The sequence below is a fragment of the Amblyomma maculatum genome, chromosome 6 (assembly GCF_055883805.1).
Source record: "Amblyomma maculatum isolate TAMU_Amacu chromosome 6, ASM5588380v1, whole genome shotgun sequence".
Lineage (NCBI taxonomy): Eukaryota > Metazoa > Arthropoda > Arachnida > Ixodida > Ixodidae > Amblyomma > Amblyomma maculatum.
The window spans coordinates 48600459-48619520 of NC_139349.1; the positions used below are offsets into that span (position 1 = coordinate 48600459).

At 48.7% G+C, this 19062-nt stretch overlaps 1 protein-coding gene across 1 annotated transcript in view; it reads left to right on the forward strand.

Moving 5' to 3' along the window:
* LOC146185688 (uncharacterized) overlaps positions 1 to 19062 on the forward strand; it is a 123087-nt gene that overhangs the window by 91407 nt on the left and 12618 nt on the right. The window contains exon 3 of the mRNA XM_084606604.1: positions 17754 to 17889. Coding sequence (XP_084462730.1) covers positions 17754 to 17889 — 136 coding nt within the window. The remainder of the gene's footprint in view (positions 1 to 17753; positions 17890 to 19062) is intronic.

Sequence of the window (19062 nt, forward strand, 5' to 3'; positions counted from 1 at the left end):
ACGCTGCGGAGGCGCGGCCAAATGTAGTTCGAATAACAAAAATTTGCTGGGAATCGAATTGAATAGCAAACACTATTCGAAGAATATTCTAAATTCCCGACATTCGCGCGTGCAAAAAAATGTAAAAGATGTGCATTGGCTTATATAGCAGGAAAGGCTCAGTATCTGTTACACTTATTGATTGATTCCTGAACTGATTGATTTATAGAAAGGGAAAGGCGCCTGTCTCACTTGTTTTCTGTGGACACCTCAAACGCGCCGTAAGCGAAGAGAGGATGGTTGGTTGGTTTATGGGGTTTTAACGTCCCAAAGCGACTCAGGCTATGAGAGACGCTTTAGTGGAGGACTCCGGGAATTTTGATCACCTGAGGTTCTTTAACGGACACTGACATCGCACAGCACACGGGCGCCTTGCTTTTCGCCTCCATCGAAAAGCGGCCGCCGAGGGCGGGAAGGTGGGAGTGAAAGAAGAAAGAGAGAAAGAGGAGCCGTAGTGGAGGGCTACGGAGTATTTTCGACCACCTGGGGATCTTTAACGTGCGTTGACATCGCAGAGCACACGGAAGCCTCTTCGTTTCTCTTCCATCGAAACGCAACCGCCGAGGTCGGGTTCGAGCCCGGGTACTCCGGCACAGTTGTCGGGCGTCTTACCACTGCACCACCCCGGTGGGGCCGATGGATGCCCGAACTCAGCCATAAAAGACGGAAAAAAGGTGAGAGTGAAAGAAGAGGTGCCGTAGTGGAGGGCTTCTGAGTAATATCGGTCACATAGGGATCTTCAACGTGCCGTGGTATCGTAATGCGCAGGTACTCTTTTGCGTTTCGCCTCTACCGAAACGCGGTCGCCGAGGTCGGCTTTGAATAATAATAATGATGATGATAATAATAATAATAATAATAATAATAATAATAATAATAATAATAATAATAATAATAATAATTAATAATAATAATAATAATAATAATAATAATAATAATAATAATAATAATAATAATATTAATAATAATAATAATAATAATAATAATAATAATAATAATAATAATAATAATAATAATAATAATAATAATAATCGATTCAAACGAAGGATAAGGCGCAGTATCGGTCACACGTGTTGCTGTGGACACCTGAACCGCGCCGTGAGGGAAGGGAGAAATATGGGAGGGTCTGAGTAGTAGTAGTAGTAAAAACATTTATTTTAACAGAGGAGTTCGGGGCGCGCACGCCCCTGGGCCTCCGCACGGCCCCACTACCCTCAAACGTTCATGTTCCTACGGTTCATGACGTCGGCAGCTCGGTCTGTGGCGGTCGTTTGCCGGACCTGGTCCTCAGAGCGTAGCAGGGTCTCCCATTCCTCCCAGGTGGTGAAGTGCTCCAGACCCCGCGGGGGAGGATCCGCCGGGCATTGGAATAGAATGTGGGCGAGGGTGGCAGTGGGGTGGGTGCTAAGGATGCAGGAGGGGTCGGTGAGAGTGGGGTGGTAACGGGACCTAATGCAAGGGGATGGGAGGGTTCGCGTCTGGAGGCGGCGCCATAGTGTTTGGTGGTGATCGGTGAGGGTGGAAGAGTTTGAACCCGACTGCTAATGTTCGGTAGTCGAGCGTCTTAACCATTGAGCCACCACGGCGAGTTTATTCGCATAGTGCACGCCCTTTCTTTTTTTTTTTTTTTTTTTAAGCAGAAGCTTCATTACGCCAGGTAAAGCAGTCGTCGCGGAAGCCTCACTTCGACCCAATAGAGTTTTAGAGCGCAGCTCTTTAGCACCCGTTTCTGGATTTCGCGTCGTCGTCGCCATCGGCGTTGTCCCTTGTAATCAGCTCCACTTTCACTCCTACCTTCCTTCATTTCCTGAAAGTGCGATTCAAGTGTCCACAAAAACTAGTGTGACAGATACTGCGCCTTTCCATTCCTGTGAACCAATTATGAAAGGCACGCTTCAGGCCTTAAGTGGACTTGCACTCCCACCATCCTTCCTTCCTTCCCTTACGGCATGATTCAGGTGTCCACAGAAATAAGTGTGACAGATACGGCGCCTTTCCATTCCTGTGAACCAATTATGAAAGGCACGCTTCAGAGCTCAAGTGGAAGACGTGACCACGCATGGTACACACTGCGAAGAAAATCATGAATAATTCGAGCGCCCACACAGAACTGCAGTGCAGTAACCGAGAATTCACACACTCACAGCAAATGAATGAATCGAAAACTTTATTTAGACGAAGGGAATTCTCCCGCCGTGGGTGGGACCCTCAGTCCAGGGCCCCAGTGGCCTTTGCCGTCTTGCGCGCTCTGTCGATCAGTTTGAGCTGGTCATCAGGCGTCAAGCAGGGAAAAGCATGGGCCACGCGCTGCCTCCCGCAACCTCTTGATTACCTAATTGCTCTCTTCATTTCTGCGACCACAAAGCTTCCTTTATGACAGTCAAGAAGTGTTAGTGGAGTGTTTCTTGAAGGATTATGTGTGAAAAATAAAATAGTTGTCTGTAATTGTGCATACATGTCCTGCTCGAAATTTTTTCCTCAATTGGCCGAAAAAGGTGGAACAGCTGATGAGCTGAGCTTACGTTTCGTATTACGAAGTAACGTAATCGTCGGCAATTTTTTTACTACTGCTACTACTATTTCAAGAGACTTTGACTCATACTGCGTTTTTCCTTTCTATAAACCAAGTTACAATTGAAGCGAAAGCTTCACTACGCTAGGTAGAGCCGGTCTTCGCGTGACGCTAAATTTGGCATTCAAGTGACTTTGATCTAATTATGTGTGGGTGAATGCGTGGCACTTTCCGTTCCCCAAAACCTAATTTAAATGCTCTTCTATGTCAGCCCACGTTAAAGGCCCCCAGGCACCCGAAATTACTTTGAAACACTCCACTACGCGACCTCTTTCACTCTTTCTGCTTTCACTCGCACTTTCCTCCCTTTCTTCAAGTCTGACTCACTCTTTCACTTTTTATAAACCAATGCAAACAAAATATGAAAACATGACTTTGACCTGGTTAGGTATACGTGTCCACCATCCCGTGTTGTCCACATAAAAGTATAAGACGCCTTTCTTCCCCAAAACCTAACTTAAAGAAGCCGGCGGGGTTAAGATGCCCGACTACTGTGCCGGAGTACCGAGGTTACGAGTTCGAACCCGACCACCGGCGGCTGCGTTTCGATGGAGGCGAAGCGGAGAGGCATCTGTGTGCTGCGCGATGTCAGTGCACGCTAAAGATCCCCAGGTGGTCCTCCACCACGGCTCTTGTTTCTCTCTTTCCGTTTTTCCTCCCATCTTCCTTCCTTCCCTTACATTGCGGCTCAGGTGTCCACAGAACAATTGTGACAGACACCACGCATTTACTTTCCTGTAAACCAATTATTTAGTTATTTGTTTTAATTATAGATGGTGGTGGTGAAAGCTTTTATTGTCCGGAAGAGGCGACACCGGAGCTACGGCACCACTCGCAGGCGTCCAGGGAGCCCGATGTAACCCCAAGAGGCAGGGGCTAGTAGACAAAGCGGTTCGCCGCTTCGGTTGCCAGACGGTCAATGTTGGCCTGTGTCGCCGGGTCTTCGCTATGAAGCGCGGTCTCCCATGCTTATGCATCCTTGAATAAATTGTAGCCCGGGGAGTGGCTGCACTCCCAGAGGATATGTTTTAACGTTCTATATCGCTACAGAATCTGCAGAATTGGTCCTCCGGATTTCCAGTTTGCGTGAGGTATCTCCATCTGGGAGACATGTGGTTCTTGGCTTGCAGTGAGGGACCCATCTGGGGGTGGATATTTCCGCCGTCCTAACTTGTAGTGCTCAATGACTTCGTTGTAGGTCGCGAGCGTCCCGACCTTAAAGTTAGGTTGAGGCCGGCGTCCCCCCCGGATAATGAGCGCTCGGGCAAGGGCGTTGGCCGCTTCGTTTCCTGGTATGTTGGTGTGAGCGGGGGCCCAGGTTAGGGTGATCCCTCTGTCTATGTTGCTTTTCGATAATATGTTCAACGCGTAGTGTGATATTTTGCCTTTGCATAAATTCCTTATTGCTGATTTGCTGTCACCGATGATCACCTTCGCGTTCGTACTAACGCACGCTAGGGCGATCGCCGCTTCCTCCGCTGCCGTGGCGTCTACTCCGCTTGTATATATCTTGCCTTGCTCTATTCCGGACCGTCGACTACCACCGAGACAGAGTTCCCGTCATCGTCAAAAGCGGCGTCTGTGTAGGCAACCGTCTCGGGTGGCATTCTGCTAGTTTTGTTACCAAGTGTTTGGCTCTGTGCTGGCGTCTTTCCTGATCGTGTTGTGGGTGCATGTTCTTGGGTATCGGTGAGATCGTGAGGGCTTTCCTAATTTTGGACTCAATGTGGAACGTCTGGTGTTTAGTGCCTCTGTTCCCTTGTAGTCCTATCCAGCTTAGAATTTGCTGCCCTGTCTCAGTTAGGCGTTCGAGTTGCGCCGTTCTCGTTGCTTCCGCTAACTCTTCCCATGTGTTATGCACCCCCATTCCCTCTAGTGCCAGGGTTGAGGTCGAGATTGGAAGTCCCAGTGCTCGTTTCGTGCATTTCCTTATTATGGCGTCTAACTTGTTTTTGTCTGCTTTTTTTTATGTTAAGGAATGGGGTTGAGTAGCAGATCCGACTCAAGATAAAGGCCTGGGCCAGCCTCAACTTGTTCTTCTCCTTTAGCCCTCTACCTCTGGCCGAGATTCTTCTAATGATGACCACTTGGTTTGCATGCGCGTCTAGCTTAGCTATAGTCGTGGGATTGTTTCCTGTTTTGCTTATGAGCATGCCCAGAATTCGGATCTCATCTACTTGCACAATTTCTTTCCCGTTCAATTCTATTGAGATTCTGGGAGGAGATGCGTTGGCTGTCCTCGTACGAGGCCTGATAATTAGTAGTTCCGACTTCGTCGGGGAGCAGCTCAGCCCCTTATTTTTGGCATGGAGGTTTATGATGTCGGCTGCCCGCTGGAGCCTTTCCTCGATAGACGCATCACTGCCCTCATTGAGCCAAACGTTGACGTCGTCTGCGTAGACGCTCGTTTTTAGCCCTTCGATGCTTCCTAATTTGCGCGGGAGGTCTTTCATAACTAGATTAAATAGGAAGGGCCTAGGATTGAAAAAGTGGCGTTCAAAAGCTATCGCTGCAACACTCGCAGCTTTCGCTCTATCACTAGGTTCAAGCCGTGGTTAAACATCCACAATTTTTCTTGATAGGAAGGGCCCCTGTAAACACCAGGTTCGCTAAATCAACAAAAAAAAAAAAGAAAAAAAAACATCACCAGGCATGACTGATTTAATGTTTCCGTGTATCGCGACATGATGCTTGGTTTGGTTTGGTTTGTGGGGTTTAACGTCCCAAAGCAACTCAGGCTATGAGAGACGCCGTAGTGGAGGACTCCGGAAATTTCGACCACCTGGGGTTCTTTAACGTGCACTGACATCGCACAGCACACGGGCGCCTTGCTTTTCGCCTCCATCGAAAAGCTGCCGCCGAGGCCGGGATTCGATCCCGCGTCCTTGGGAACAGTAGTCGAGCGCCGTAACCACTGCGCCACCCCGGCGGGGTGCGACATGATGCTTTTATCCACGGCGGACCAATGGGGAGGAGATATGATTGGAACTGCATATTAAGCCTGCTCACTGCTGCCATTCGATTTCTCAATGCATTCGCTGCCGATAAAGTCAGTCAATGAAACAATCGGCGGCAACAGACGAAAATAATTGAACGAAAGTAAATTGCATCACAGTGGCCTCAAATGTATACCGTTCATCGCCAGAATACAAAAGAAAGAACTACTGGTTAGCACAACACCAGTCGTTTTCAATGTCCAGGCAGAAAATTATCCGTTGTGACTCATTTCTTTCATCATATATCATCGAAAGAAAGACTACTTGACTCAGCAAAGTGGTTTTGACGTGTTTAAAAAAAAAACAAAAAAAAAACATTGTCAAATTTCAAAACAAGCCCTATCTGACTGTGCATTGTCCTCCGTAGCACCGATATACTGAATAAATCCAAGATCCACCTCTAGGGTTTGAAAGTCGCCTATACACTCCGTGTATCGAAAAAACTGGTGTACTAGTACTCAAGTGGTTTTGTTAACCAGAAAAATGAAGTAGAAAAGAGCGGAGTAGTATAAATAGCGGTGTGAGTAACGCAGAGGCCTTGATACTGTCACGTCTCGATTGAACGCCAAGGAGGACCCAAAGATAGGACGGGTTTAATAAATCAACCTGGACGAGTCTTGCGCTCCAACTTCCTTCTCTTCCAGGCTCGCGCTTGTGGGGCCCAGTCATCATCTTTGGCGTCGTCTTCTATGCGGCATTTGCCCCCCTCCTCAGGAAGCATCGTCCCGATGAGCACAAAAGGGAGTAGGGGGTCAAGGTCAGTCCGAGTTGTACGGCTTCATGCGTACAACGTGGACGACGTCGGCTTGTTGCTGGCGTCGCTTCGAGGTCGACACCCCGTCTGGCACCACCTCATAAGTGACGTCGGTTAAACGTCGCTGAACAACATATGGCCCGAAATATCGCCGCAATAGTTTTTCGGAGAGTCCACGGCGGCGAATAGGCGTCCAGACCCACACTTTGTCGCCAGGTTCGTACATGACATGTCGGCGTCTATGATTGTAGCGTCGTGCATCATGCTCTTGCTGATTCTTGATCCGCACACGCGCTAGTTGGCGGGCTTCCTCTGCACGCTGAGCGATTTCCTCGGCGTCCTGATCGAGATCGTCGGTGTCGGCATTCGGGAGCAACATTGCATCCAGCATAGTTGTTACTGGTCGCCCGTGAAGGAGGCTGAATGGTGTCATACGAGTGGTGTCTTGGCGTGCCGTATTGTAGGCGAACGTGACGTAGGGAAGAATTTCGTCCCAATTCTTGTGGTTTACGTCAACGTACATGCAAAGCATGTCTGCAATGGTTTTATTGAGGCGTTCCGTCAACCCATTGGTTTGGGGGTGATAGGCTGTAGTTTTACGGTGACTGGTACCACTGAGGCGGAGAACGGTCTCCAAAAGTTCGGCCGTAAATGCAGTTCCTCGGTCAGTTATAATGAGCGCCGGAGCGCCATGCCTCAGGACAATGTTCTCCACGAAGAACCGAGCTGCTTCGGCGGCGGTACCCCTTGGCAGAGCCTTGGTCTCCGCGTAGCGGGTTAGATAATCGGTGGCGACAATTATCCATTTATTTCCGGCTGTCGACGTCGGAAATGGTCCCAGGAGGTCCATGCCGATTTGCTTAAAAGGTGTTGTTGGCACTTGAAGAGGATGGAGTAGGCCAGCTGGTTTTACAGGGGGTGACTTACGGCGCTGGCAGTCTATGCACGTACGTACATAGTGTTTCACTGTCGCAGGCAGTTTTGGCCAGTAGTATCCGTGCTGGACTCTAGCCAACGTGCGGGTGTAGCCTAGGTGACCGGCGGTTGGCTCGTCGTGACACGCTTGCAGAACTTCACTGCGGAGAACAGATGGGACGACGAGTAGATGACTGTTTCCCCCAGGGCGGAAGTTCTTCTTGTAAAGCACGTTGTTGCGAATAAAGAATGAAGAGATTACTCGGGTGAAAATCTTAGGCACAACGGTAGTTCGTTTTTCCAAGAAATCAATAAGAGGGAGCAATTCCTGGTCTTCTCGCTGCTGTTGGGAAAGCGTTGCGTCATCTATGACACCTAAAAATGCAGTGTCTTCATCGGTCATAGTGAAAGGTTCGACCGGCGCTCGCGAAAGGCAGTCAGCATCCGCGTGCTTTTTCCCAGATTTGTAAATAACTGCCATGTCGAATTCTTGTAATCGAAGGCTCCAACGCGCGAGTCTCCCTGAAGGGTCCTTTAGATTCGTCAGCCAACAGAGCGAGTGATGGTCGCTAACGACTTGAAAGGGGCGAGCGTACAAATAAGGGCGGAACTTCATAACCGCCCATACCACTGCAAGGCATTCTTTTTCGGTTGCCGAGTAGTTCGCTTCTGCTTTAGATAGGGTCCTGCTGGCGTAAGCAATTACTTTTTCTACACCACCCTGGCGCTGCACCAGCACAGCACCTAAGCCCACGTTGCTGGCATCCGTATGAAGCAGTGTAGGGGCGTCGTCATCAAAGTGCGCCAGGACAGGTGGTGTCTGTAAACGTCTCCGCAGCTCATTAAACGCTTGTTCCTGTTCTTCACCCCAGTGAAAGACAGCATTGTCACGCGTCAGCGAAGTTAATGGCCAGGCAATTCGTGAGAAACCAGCAATAAACCGGCGGTAATAGGCGCAAAGACCCAGGAAACGCCGCAATGTCTTTTTGTCCGTAGGTGTCGGGAACTTGGCGACTGCGGAGAGCTTTTCAGGATCAGGCCGGACACCTTCTTGGCTAACGACGTGACCTAGGAATTGCAGCTCCTCGTACCCGAAGTGGCACTTCTCGGGTTTTAGTGTGAGGCCCGCAGATCGTATGGCCTGAAATACAGCTAGCAGACGGCGTAGATGCTCTTCAAATGTGGCCGAAAACACAATCACGTCGTCAAGATACACCAGGCATGTTTGCCACTTAAGTCCCGAGAGCACAGTATCCATCAACCTCTGAAATGTTGCTGGTGCTGAGCATAAACCGAACGGAAGGACCTTAAACTCGTACAATCCATCGGGAGTGACGAATGCTGTCTTCTCCCGATCTCTCTCGTCTACTTCTATCTGCCAATATCCACTTTTCAAGTCCATTGATGAGAAGTAACGTGCATTTCGTAGGCGATCAAGGGAATCGTCGATGCGAGGAAGAGGGTACACGTCTTTTTTAGTTACTTGGTTGAGCTTGCGGTAATCTATGCAAAATCGTAAGCTGCCGTCCTTCTTTTTAACAAGTACCACGGGGGAAGCCCAGGGGCTCTGTGACGGCTGGATAACGTCGTCTCTAAGCATTTCGGCCACCTGGCGCTGAATGGCTGCACGTTCTTTCGGAGCTACACGGTAAGGATTTTGTCGAATCGGGCGAATCGAGTCATCCGTGATGATTCGATGTTTTGTCAAAGGCGTTTGGCCGATCCGCGATTCGGAAGCAAAGCAGTCTCGAAATTGATCTATGAGATCCAAAAGACGGTCCCGTTCTGAAAAAGACAAATTTTTACTCACATCGACGATGGTTACGGGCGTCTTGCACATTGATCCTTCCTGTTGCAGTGAGAAGCAGTGCTGCGCCTTTGGGACGCTGTCGAAAAAGGCCACAGTTGTGCCTTTCGGAATTTGCTGACGCTCGTCGCTGAAGTTTGTCAGCAGCACTTCGGTCTGTCCATTGGTCAAGTTGACTAGCCCTCGAGCTATAGATACACCTCGGCTTAGTACCAGGGCGACTGCCCTTTCGGCGATACCATCGCCGGTATGCGCCATGTCGCACTTCACTTCAACAAGAGAGCATGATCGCGGAGGTAATGTCACTGTCTCATTGGCGACACGTAAGGGCATCAGTGGTACTTCCGCACAACCAAGGTCTTCATGATTGTTGGTGAAGGCAACGACGCTGTCACGAATGCTGATTACAGCCCCATGAAGACGCAGAAAGTCCATGCCCAAGATGAGATCTTTGCAACAGTCAGGGAGAATAACGAAGCTGCCAACAAACACCGCGTTTCCTATTCCTATCCGGGCAGTGCACTTCCCTGTCGGTGCCAGTAACTGGCCCCCAGCACTTCTTATTACTGGCCCAGTCCATTCGGTTTTTACTTTGCGCAGCGTGTCAGCCAGTTTCTGGCTAATAATTGAAAAATCCGCCCCGGTATCCACCAGAGCATGTACCTCCAGCCCATCAATGGAAACGGCGAGGTCAGCGCTAACAACGTTATCTGGGTTGCTCGTCTCTTTCGGCATTTTCGGCGGAAGTGCGGCAAGGTCAGCGGTATCAGCTTCGTCGTCGGGGCTGCTCATCTGATGCGGCATTTTCGGTGGTAATGTAGGCGGCATTTTCGGCGGTAGTGCGGCAATGTCAATACTAACGGCAGCGTCAGAAGCACGGGCTGTCGGCTGTTGCGGCGGTGGTGAGGGTTTTGACACTTTTAGACTGTGTGCAACCTCCCCTCGTGAGGTTGCGGCTGTTAGTTTCCCCGGTGAGGGCTAGGGGACCGCCGTCCGCCAACGTCAGCATTGCCACGACGCATCGGCGGAGAATAACGCTGTGGCGATGGGGAGGAGCGGCGGCGGAAGCCCGGGGATTCGGTTTCCCTGCTGACCGGAAGGCCATCGTCGGTTTGGGCAGTGTCAGCGTCGAAGCGGCGGCGAGCAGAAACAGACGGAAAGGCCTGCCCCTCTTCGCGGTAACGGCAGTACCGATATACGTGGCCAGGTTGTCCGCAGTAGAAACAGAGTGGCCGGCTGTCATAACTGCGCCACCTGTCCGTTCGGCGTAGTTGAGAGCACCTGGAAGGCGCCCACTGAGGCCCCTGGAAGAATCGCGTCTCCTGACGGCTTGGTGCGCTCGGTGAGGCGTGGTCTGGAGGCGGGCGACGTAGGACCGCGGCGTAGCTCTCAGATTGCGGCTCGTGATAAGGTGCAGGAATGTTGGCCGGGTAGTTGACCGGTTGTGGAACGCGGTATGGTGGTTCGGAAATGACTGCCGCGTTGTCGACTGGATGAAATTCGTTGCACTGGGCAGACGGTGTTAGGGAGCACCGAATTTCATTCCTTACAGCCTGCACGAGGGCCTCTGACGACTGAGCTTTCGTAACCGAAATTCGCTGCAACTCCTCAAGGACAATTTCTCTAATCATGTCTCGAAGAGTGGTCTGATCTGTTGCAGTCAGCGCCGCCGCAGTCGTCGGGGCACAGCCGGCTGGTCGGTTGTACTGGCGGCACCGATCTTGGAGGGCTCGCTCTATAGCCGTAGCGTCCTTAATGAACTCACTCACGGTTTTAGGTGGGTTGCGTACTAAGCCGGCAAACACCTGTTCTTTGACACCGTGCATGAGATGCCGTAACTTCTTTGGCTCACTCATATCAGGGTCGGCACGGCGAAAAAGGCGAGCCATGTCTTCCGCAAACATAGCCACGCTCTCATTCGGCTTCTGGACACGCACTTCAAGCAGGCGCAGCGCATTGTCGCGTCGATCAGTTCTCGCAAAGGTGTCTACAAGCTGGCGGCGGAAGTCGTTCCATGTGGATAAGCTGGCCTCGTGGTTTTCAAACCACGTTCTAGCATTATCCTGAAGGGCAAAATAAACATTGCAAAGCTTGTGATCTTCGCTCCACTGATTAATCTTGGCCACTCGCTCAAACTGGTCAAGCCAGTCCTCGACATCTTCAAACGCTTCCCCGCGAAAGCACTCTGGCACCTTGGTGTTCTGAAGAGTCACCGGTGTAGGGTTGGGATGTGCCATGGCTTTGGAGACCTGATGGACTTGGTCGTTTGAAGAGTAGCTTGGCAGATGGTTGTACTCCGGGGCTAGGCCTAGAAGGCGGCGGCTAGCGCGATGTACAGGCGTGTCGATGTCTGGGATTCGCTGTGGACTGCCGGAAGGAGTCTTATGCATACCCAGCACCTCCACCAGTGTCACGTCTCGATTGAACGCCAAGGAGGACCCAAAGATAGGACGGGTTTAATAAATCAACCTGGACGAGTCTTGCGCTCCAACTTCCTTCTCTTCCAGGCTCGCGCTTGTGGGGCCCAGTCATCATCTTTGGCGTCGTCTTCTATGCGGCAATACTGTACACTAGATCGCTGATATCAGGCAAGTAATTGCGTGAAAGTCCGAGCGACAAGAATTCCCTTGCTTAAGATCTGCTATAGATATGAGCTGAGGCTTCCAGCGATGACGATAACTCGTCGCACTCGCACCGTTAGATGACTTCTGCACTGCGCACTGCTGGCTGAAAACGGTAAGGACAATAACGAAATGCTTCGTCTGTGTCCTGTCTCTCCTTCGCAACGACATTTATCAACCAGCACTCAGTACAAGCAAGCCTGCCCAATTCGCTGCCTTAGTAAACGTTAGTTAAGGTAGTGACGCGGTATCAAGGTTTCGGTTATCATACAGTTAACTAAGTCGTATTAGTCTATTAGTCAACTACGACCACTGTTCTCACTACCCGTAGCTCGCAACTTGTCGTTGTTGTTCAAATCAAGATCACAAAGGTGCTGAACGTTTGCTTAGCAAGACCGATCCGTTGTTTAAAAAAAGTTTTATTGGAATTTATATACATTCACATGAGCGGTAACAAATGACCAAAACAGAATATTCACATGATTAAGAACAAAAGGAAGTGCACATGACATACATCCTAACGAACAAATACCTCACAAATCACTATTTACATAGAGAAAAAAAAATGTCTGTTCGTGCTGATGATATATACAATTTTGAATGGCAATGTATATACATGAAGGTATACACAGTCTAGAATATACACAGTCTAGAAAAGGTTATATTAGACATTAGACATTCACATGAGCGGCAACAAATGTCCAAAACAGGAAATGCACCTGATTAAAGTAGGGTGTGTTTAGAAAATGTTTTTTTAGACATTACCTTGCTTAGAATACCGTTTGAGTATTTGTTTACTGATACCACATAATCCCAATAACGGTACATTAATATATGTACCGCAGCCTATCGCGACCCCCCTTTGGCGCATGGTTCTTAGTGAATTAAGCACACTTAATTGTCTGATGTCATCTACAGCAACTATAGCGCACCTCGTTTTTCCCGTTACATATTACTACAATCGAATACAGTACATCAAGGAAGCAGCGGTAAGTTCCCTTTTTAAAGGAGGCGCTTCAATCAATGGTGTCGACTAACAGTCTTGAGGTGGCCATCAAACGTCTTGCACGTGCCAGAATAGCATCGCTGACGGCTCTCAGGGGCAAGGGATTGACCACGACAATGACAATAAGTTGACGCAACGGTCGGAGGGCTTTCTTTCGGGAGCAGTTGCTACTGCGTTTATAGTGGCAATAATGGTGGAAATATCAGGTCCTACTTTTATTTGTATCTATAAACTCGCCCGTCAAAACCGGTGGAAGTAACAACGGCACTCTACAAACACTTCGAGAATGCAAAGCTCCGTGCCGCTCTCTCATCGGCACGCTGACCAGCAAATGGCTGCTAGAGCGACCAAACTCCTTTCTTCCTGCGCGAGCTCGCTTAGTTTCGGAGTGAGCTCCCCCGCGCAAGCAGCGCGCACTCGTCCTAAGGTCCGCGGCGTTTCAGCTTTCAGCTGGCTCGCGCCTTTGTTCTCAGCCGCAGCGCCAAAAACCCAGGTCCTGAATCTCTCCGACGCATTTGGGCCACTTTCCCCTTAGAAAGACGGCGGCAAAGAAGAGGGGCCGACTCTCGCATTTGTGCGCCGCTATGCGAGGCGCGGAAAAGCATGAATTTCCCTCGGTGGCACGCCTTTTCGCATTCTGCGATGTCTATAGCGAGCGGTCGCGAAGACAGCGGAGCGCGCGCTGTACTTTTAGCTCGCCGGTGAATCGTCGCCCTCGCCCCGCATTTTGGCCGAGTCTTGCCTTTGTTCTCGCTGTATCACCGCGCCGTCTCGTAGCTATATAGGAATGCGTTCGTGTGTGTGCGAGTGCACGCAAATGGCACCGCCCCCCTTTTCTCCCGCGCCCATTTGCTTCAGTTTATTTTCGTTTTTATGCATTTTCTCAACGGTGTTCTTGCTCTTTCCTTTGGTTTTCTTTTATTCGCCTCTATAAAGGCCCCGAACGTTCACTCACATTTGACTGCCCACGGCAGAAAACACAGGGCTGCGCGAGCTTAAGTTCTAGATAGCGTATTTTCTCGCGTATTACCGGCGCTAAAAATTTACAAATAACGATCACAAAGAGGAAGGGGGGGTGCGGGCTTTAAGCCTACTCTGGGAACAAGAGACTCTGGTCACTACCTGAGGTACCATGCATTGTCCTTAAAACCTAACGGTCATTAGTGCAGGTCAAACGCACGAGTGGCCAACAATATATTGTTATAGCTAAACTGATTGCTAAAGTACCTCACGTGCTCATATCGGCTAGACGGGTAAAGAGGTCAGACATCGCACTGATCTGCGAATGGATCGTCGATGCGTGGAAGCTCACCCGACCATTATGGCGACGCGCTTTAGCTTCAGGAAATGCACAGTTAGCAACAGTCGCACGCCTCAAAAGATTGCCAAAACTTCACAACAGGGTCAAAGCCTATTAAGATGACAATGCTGACGATCATGCGTTATAATCAATACAGCGTTACAGCGAGTGGCCCGAAATGTACTTTTCAGACGATGAAATGATGGTTATCTACCCGTTATGAGGGTACCTTATCGTGCTTCTTTGCGGGCTATAGTAGGGGATTTTCCTATCTGCTTGGTGGACGCTACGACTGCGGGTTATGTGCATGGCTGAGTTATACGTATTAAAATACGTAATACACCACCCTGCGCTTCCTTCTGTACTTTTTGGTGCTGACGTAACGCCACTTTAGCGTTACATTGCGCATATTTTGCCCCATCAGTGAGAAATTGTGAGTGCATCGCGAAGCAGCGGCGATCGAAACAAACAAGACATTTCTGTGAGTTTCTTCAAAACAACACTTGTGTTTCGACGTTGTCTTTGAAGGTCCTTGATCTGCATGTTGAAGTTGCGCAGGTGGCATAGAACCGGATGCAGCTCAGAAAGTAGGCTAGGAAGTACTGTACTACTACTTCAGAAAATGCCTAATTGTACTGCGTAAAGAATAAGTATCGCGTTACTAGCCGAAGCATTATGAAGGCTACTGCTCGTGCAGAGAAAAAAATAGATCGACCCAGGAATACAACACTCACACGGGCTATCTATTTCTCTTACGTGCAACAGAACAAAAAAATATTGTAATCGCAGAATTCCCCTAGGCTGTTGGCTTGCGCGGCAATGATGTCCGGTAAACTTTACATAACAGGACAACTTTTTTTTTTATGCTTTTCTATTTCGGGCACGATGGAGGTCGTCAACTCGTCATACGCTACACTGCAAATATATGGTTTATCCCTTGGCTTAACAAGCCGCCATTTTCGTCATTGCCTTCGGTTGGCCCCTTGAGTTCCCGGAGAGTTAATGACCGGGCAAAGAGAATTAAAGGCGAAGGCGCCGTAATGGACCTCCGTCTATGCGTTACGCAGCTGCTGCAAATTGGGCTATGATTGCCGCCCTTGATGTGCCCCCCTGCTCGACTTCCTCCCGTTCCCGTCGTGCACGAGACGAGACGAAAGCCCATGACGCAGCTCATCGCACTTCTGGAGGATATGGCTAGGGCACGAGGACACGTAACGTGAATCCCGAGATGCAGAGTCGTCGGGTCGAGTTGTGTAGACGGCGCCAATTAAGCTTGACTAGTCGCATATTAATGGCAGTGAAAGGGTTCGCGCAAACCCGCGTGACCCGCTACGAAGCCGCGTGGTGTCCTTGGCCTGCGCAGGCAGCCCGGCGCCTGCCTGGTAGAGCTGCTGCTGCTGCTGTTGCTGCCTTCCGACGAAACCAGACTGCTGTCGCTAGTTCAGTCACGCCGCTACTAAACTGCAAGTGACTGCCTGTGCAGAATAAAAAAAAAAGAACAAAAGGTGGCTTGCATCATGCATGGCATTGTTTACTGCGTCCAGTAGTATGCTATATTGTATAATGTTGTCAGTTGTCCCGCAGTCAATATTGCAATAGCGCTATAGAATTCCCAACATATGAAAAGCCCGCCGCTGGGACAAATTTTTTGATTGGTCGAGGCAGTGATGACACCTACAGATCAAGTGGCCACGGAAGACCAATAACAGCGCAGCACCCATAGTAGTCAAATTCAAATATAGCTCCTTGGCGGCATCCGGAAAACTAAGGGTCCTAACTCAGCCACCAATTGGTGGTGGCGAGTAACATGCTGACGAATGCAACGAACACACAATGGAAATACAGCTCAGAATTAGAAGGCTTAAAGAGTCTTATGGGGCCTGATGAAATTTGTTTTCTATGGAAAATGAGCAGTCTATTCCATTGTCAGGTGCAAACCTACCCTTTATGCTCGCGTAAACAAAAACAATACAATATTTTGGTGTGGAGGTCAAATGATCGGCGTTTTCTCGCTTGAAAGCCACAATAGTTTATATGCTTTTACGCATGCAAAGAGGAGATCGTAGCATGTTTAGCTCTAGGCACTCTACAAATGCTCATCTTCAGCGATTAACTACGAATGAAGTTCCTAAACTTTTCACCTCCCTTCCATGTGGAGTAAAACGGAGTGATTTTATTGCCTCCACCAGTTCTCAGTAGTGCTTTATGTCGCAGGCTGACATTATTCAAGGTGGATAAAGATTTATTCGCCAGTGGCTGAATTCTATATTTTTCAGTCACGAAATATTAATAAATGCAAAATAATAAACGACAGATTTGCGGCAAAATACAGTTAGTCACAAAATGACTAAACGCGCAGGAACAATGTTCATCACGTGTTCATATGCAGTAATTGTGCATTGCGGTTTTGCTTCACATCGCTTCACTTTATTACCCGAAAGGCCCCCATGGGTAACGAGATATTTACATCAGTAAAAGATATGCCGACACCTCGGTTTTTCTGAATACATTGTATATCGCATCATTTGCCTAACTTATTCTGTGTCATATGTCTGTATTTATTTAGATTTTTCCCCCTGCAACAATGTCCCAGTCAAGGTGCTGTAGATACTGTGTTGGTTGGTTGGTTTGTGGGGTTTAACGTCCCAAAGCAACTCAGGCTATAAGAGACGCCGTAGTGGAGGACTCCGGAAATTTCGACCACCTCGGGTTCTTTAACGTGCGCTGACATCGCACAGCACACGGACGCCTTGCTTTTCGCCTCCACCGAAAAGCTGCCGCCGAGGCCGGGATTCGATCCCGCGTCCTTGGGAACAGTAGTCGAGCGTCGTAACCACTGCGCCACCCCGGCGGGGTCGTAGATACTGTGTATACATAAATAAATAAATAACAAAGCAATTATCGCCGTTAAAACTAATGGAAACTAGACGTTTAAAATATGCGAACGGGCAAATAATTACGACGACGTCTTGTGGAAGGCCGTTCCAGTACAAAGCTGATAGGAGGAAGAATTATGCGGCAAATGTGGAAGTGTGCGAAAATGGCCCCGAAACTCGCACCAAAAATGCAAAGCGAGGTCTTTGAACTTGCATAGCATGATATGAAAATTCAGTAACGAATCCTCCCCTACTAAGAAAGGAAGTTTGCACGACAGACCACGCTGACCCCAATTGTCATCATGAGAAAGATTCAAGGGATGAATTCTGCAAACAGGAACCCCCAACCTATTCCCCTAAAAGCCTCCTTCAAGACTTGCTAATATTTCAAAGCAAAGCCCTTCCCAGGCTCATGGAACGAAATCCCATGCGCGAGAATTGTGCGCGAGACCTGTGATATTCCGCGAGATTCCGCGAGGTGTGTTCTTGTCTAGCATTCCTAGAATCTGCAATGCCACACTTGAATGCGCGCCAAGGAACGCCACGCGGCAAGAGCGACGGTATACCGTCCAAACACACTTGCCGGAGAGTGTGTGACAGATACTATGCCTTTACTTTCCTCTAAACCAATTATAATTATATGTGGCACTCCAACGAACGCCGATAGGAGGCAAACGATGAGAGGCAAATGATAGGAGAGGAAGGGCAGGCTTTCGCCACTCTCCTCTTAAGAGACATCTAAGAGACCCTCTAATGTTTTCAATCACTTCTTCAGCAAATTTTCACTGTAATTTCTTAATTGTAGGAACGTCAACCACGTGCAACACATGCTGACAACCTTTTGTATTCCATCGCGCACTCATGCAGACAAGTCGCACTTCTGTCGGGAGCCTGTACCTGAAGGAGACGGACCTGAAGTCGGAGGGTCTCTACGCCTGCGAGGTGTCGGCAGATGCGCCTTCCTTCCAGACAGTGCGCTCGGAGAAAGAGCTCAAAGTTTACGGTGAGTAGACAATTTTCCCTACAGAGGAGGTTAGCAGCGGAACATGACAAGTCAGTTAGAAAACGAATTGTTTTTGTTTCGCACGAGAACAACATATTTCAATTCAATAGAACAATGAACGAAGACAAAAAGGTAAGTCCCGGGGATCTTCTTTCCACTTAGTGAGGAAAGGACAATGTAGTTTTGCTCCAAGTTATAAGTTGTAGACCAAGTATCATCTTTTTCTCAGATATGGCCGATCTGCGCACGTGTGTAGAGGCCTGACTTCTAACCTTTTGGTACTGTTTCAACAGTGCATGGTCTGCGACACTGTTTGGATTCGCTTGCATGCCTTTATGCTATAAAGGAAAGCTGCCAAAGTCCCTGAAGTTCACTTCTACTACTGAGAAGATAACGCGAAAGAATGGAAGTTGAAAGCCGGAAGAAACTATAGGGAAGGCCATTTCTAGCAGTCTCTGAGGAGTTCACAGATGCTGAAACTCAGTTTTCGCTCCGTTCCTCTTAGACTGCATTGTTTCTGTCCCTGTGCCTTTTTTAACGCGTTTCCTTTTCTTCATCTGCTTCTTTCTTTTTTCTTTTTTATTTAGTCCTACTTGACACGGCATGTTGCCGGAAGTATATTTCCAGAACGAGGTGACAGTACGACTCGATGTTTCGAAAGAAAAGTAACTGCCAAAACAACTCCAGGGTCTTTTCATCGCCCGCGAAAAAGTTCAACTGGTCCGTTTCTTATGTGCAGCGAGTAAAAGGTGTTTGACGGAGGTGTTTGACTTTAAAACCAGGTGCTAAGGTTAAACGTCTTTTTTGCCTCGTGGTATTCTTTACGTTACGGATGCCATTCTGCAGCCGTAATATACTCCAACCTAACTTGCTAAAACCACAAGCTGTCAAAATTTTTCAGACACACCATAATCTGTGAAATTGTATGGTAATCTGCAAGTATATCTCTATTAGCAAATGAGTATATAGGGTCGTGACAGTCGCTTTTTCTTTTTCTTTTTTTAGGTCGATATTTATTGCCTCAGGGCATCAGTAGGGTATGAGATGAAGGATGAATAAATGATTAAATGAATGGGAAAAGGTAGGCTGATTTTATGAAGTCCAGAAGTGAGCGAAGATGAGGTCCCTGCGTCCAAGTGACATATGAGGCGGGATTGGTTGCTGAAAGGCCAG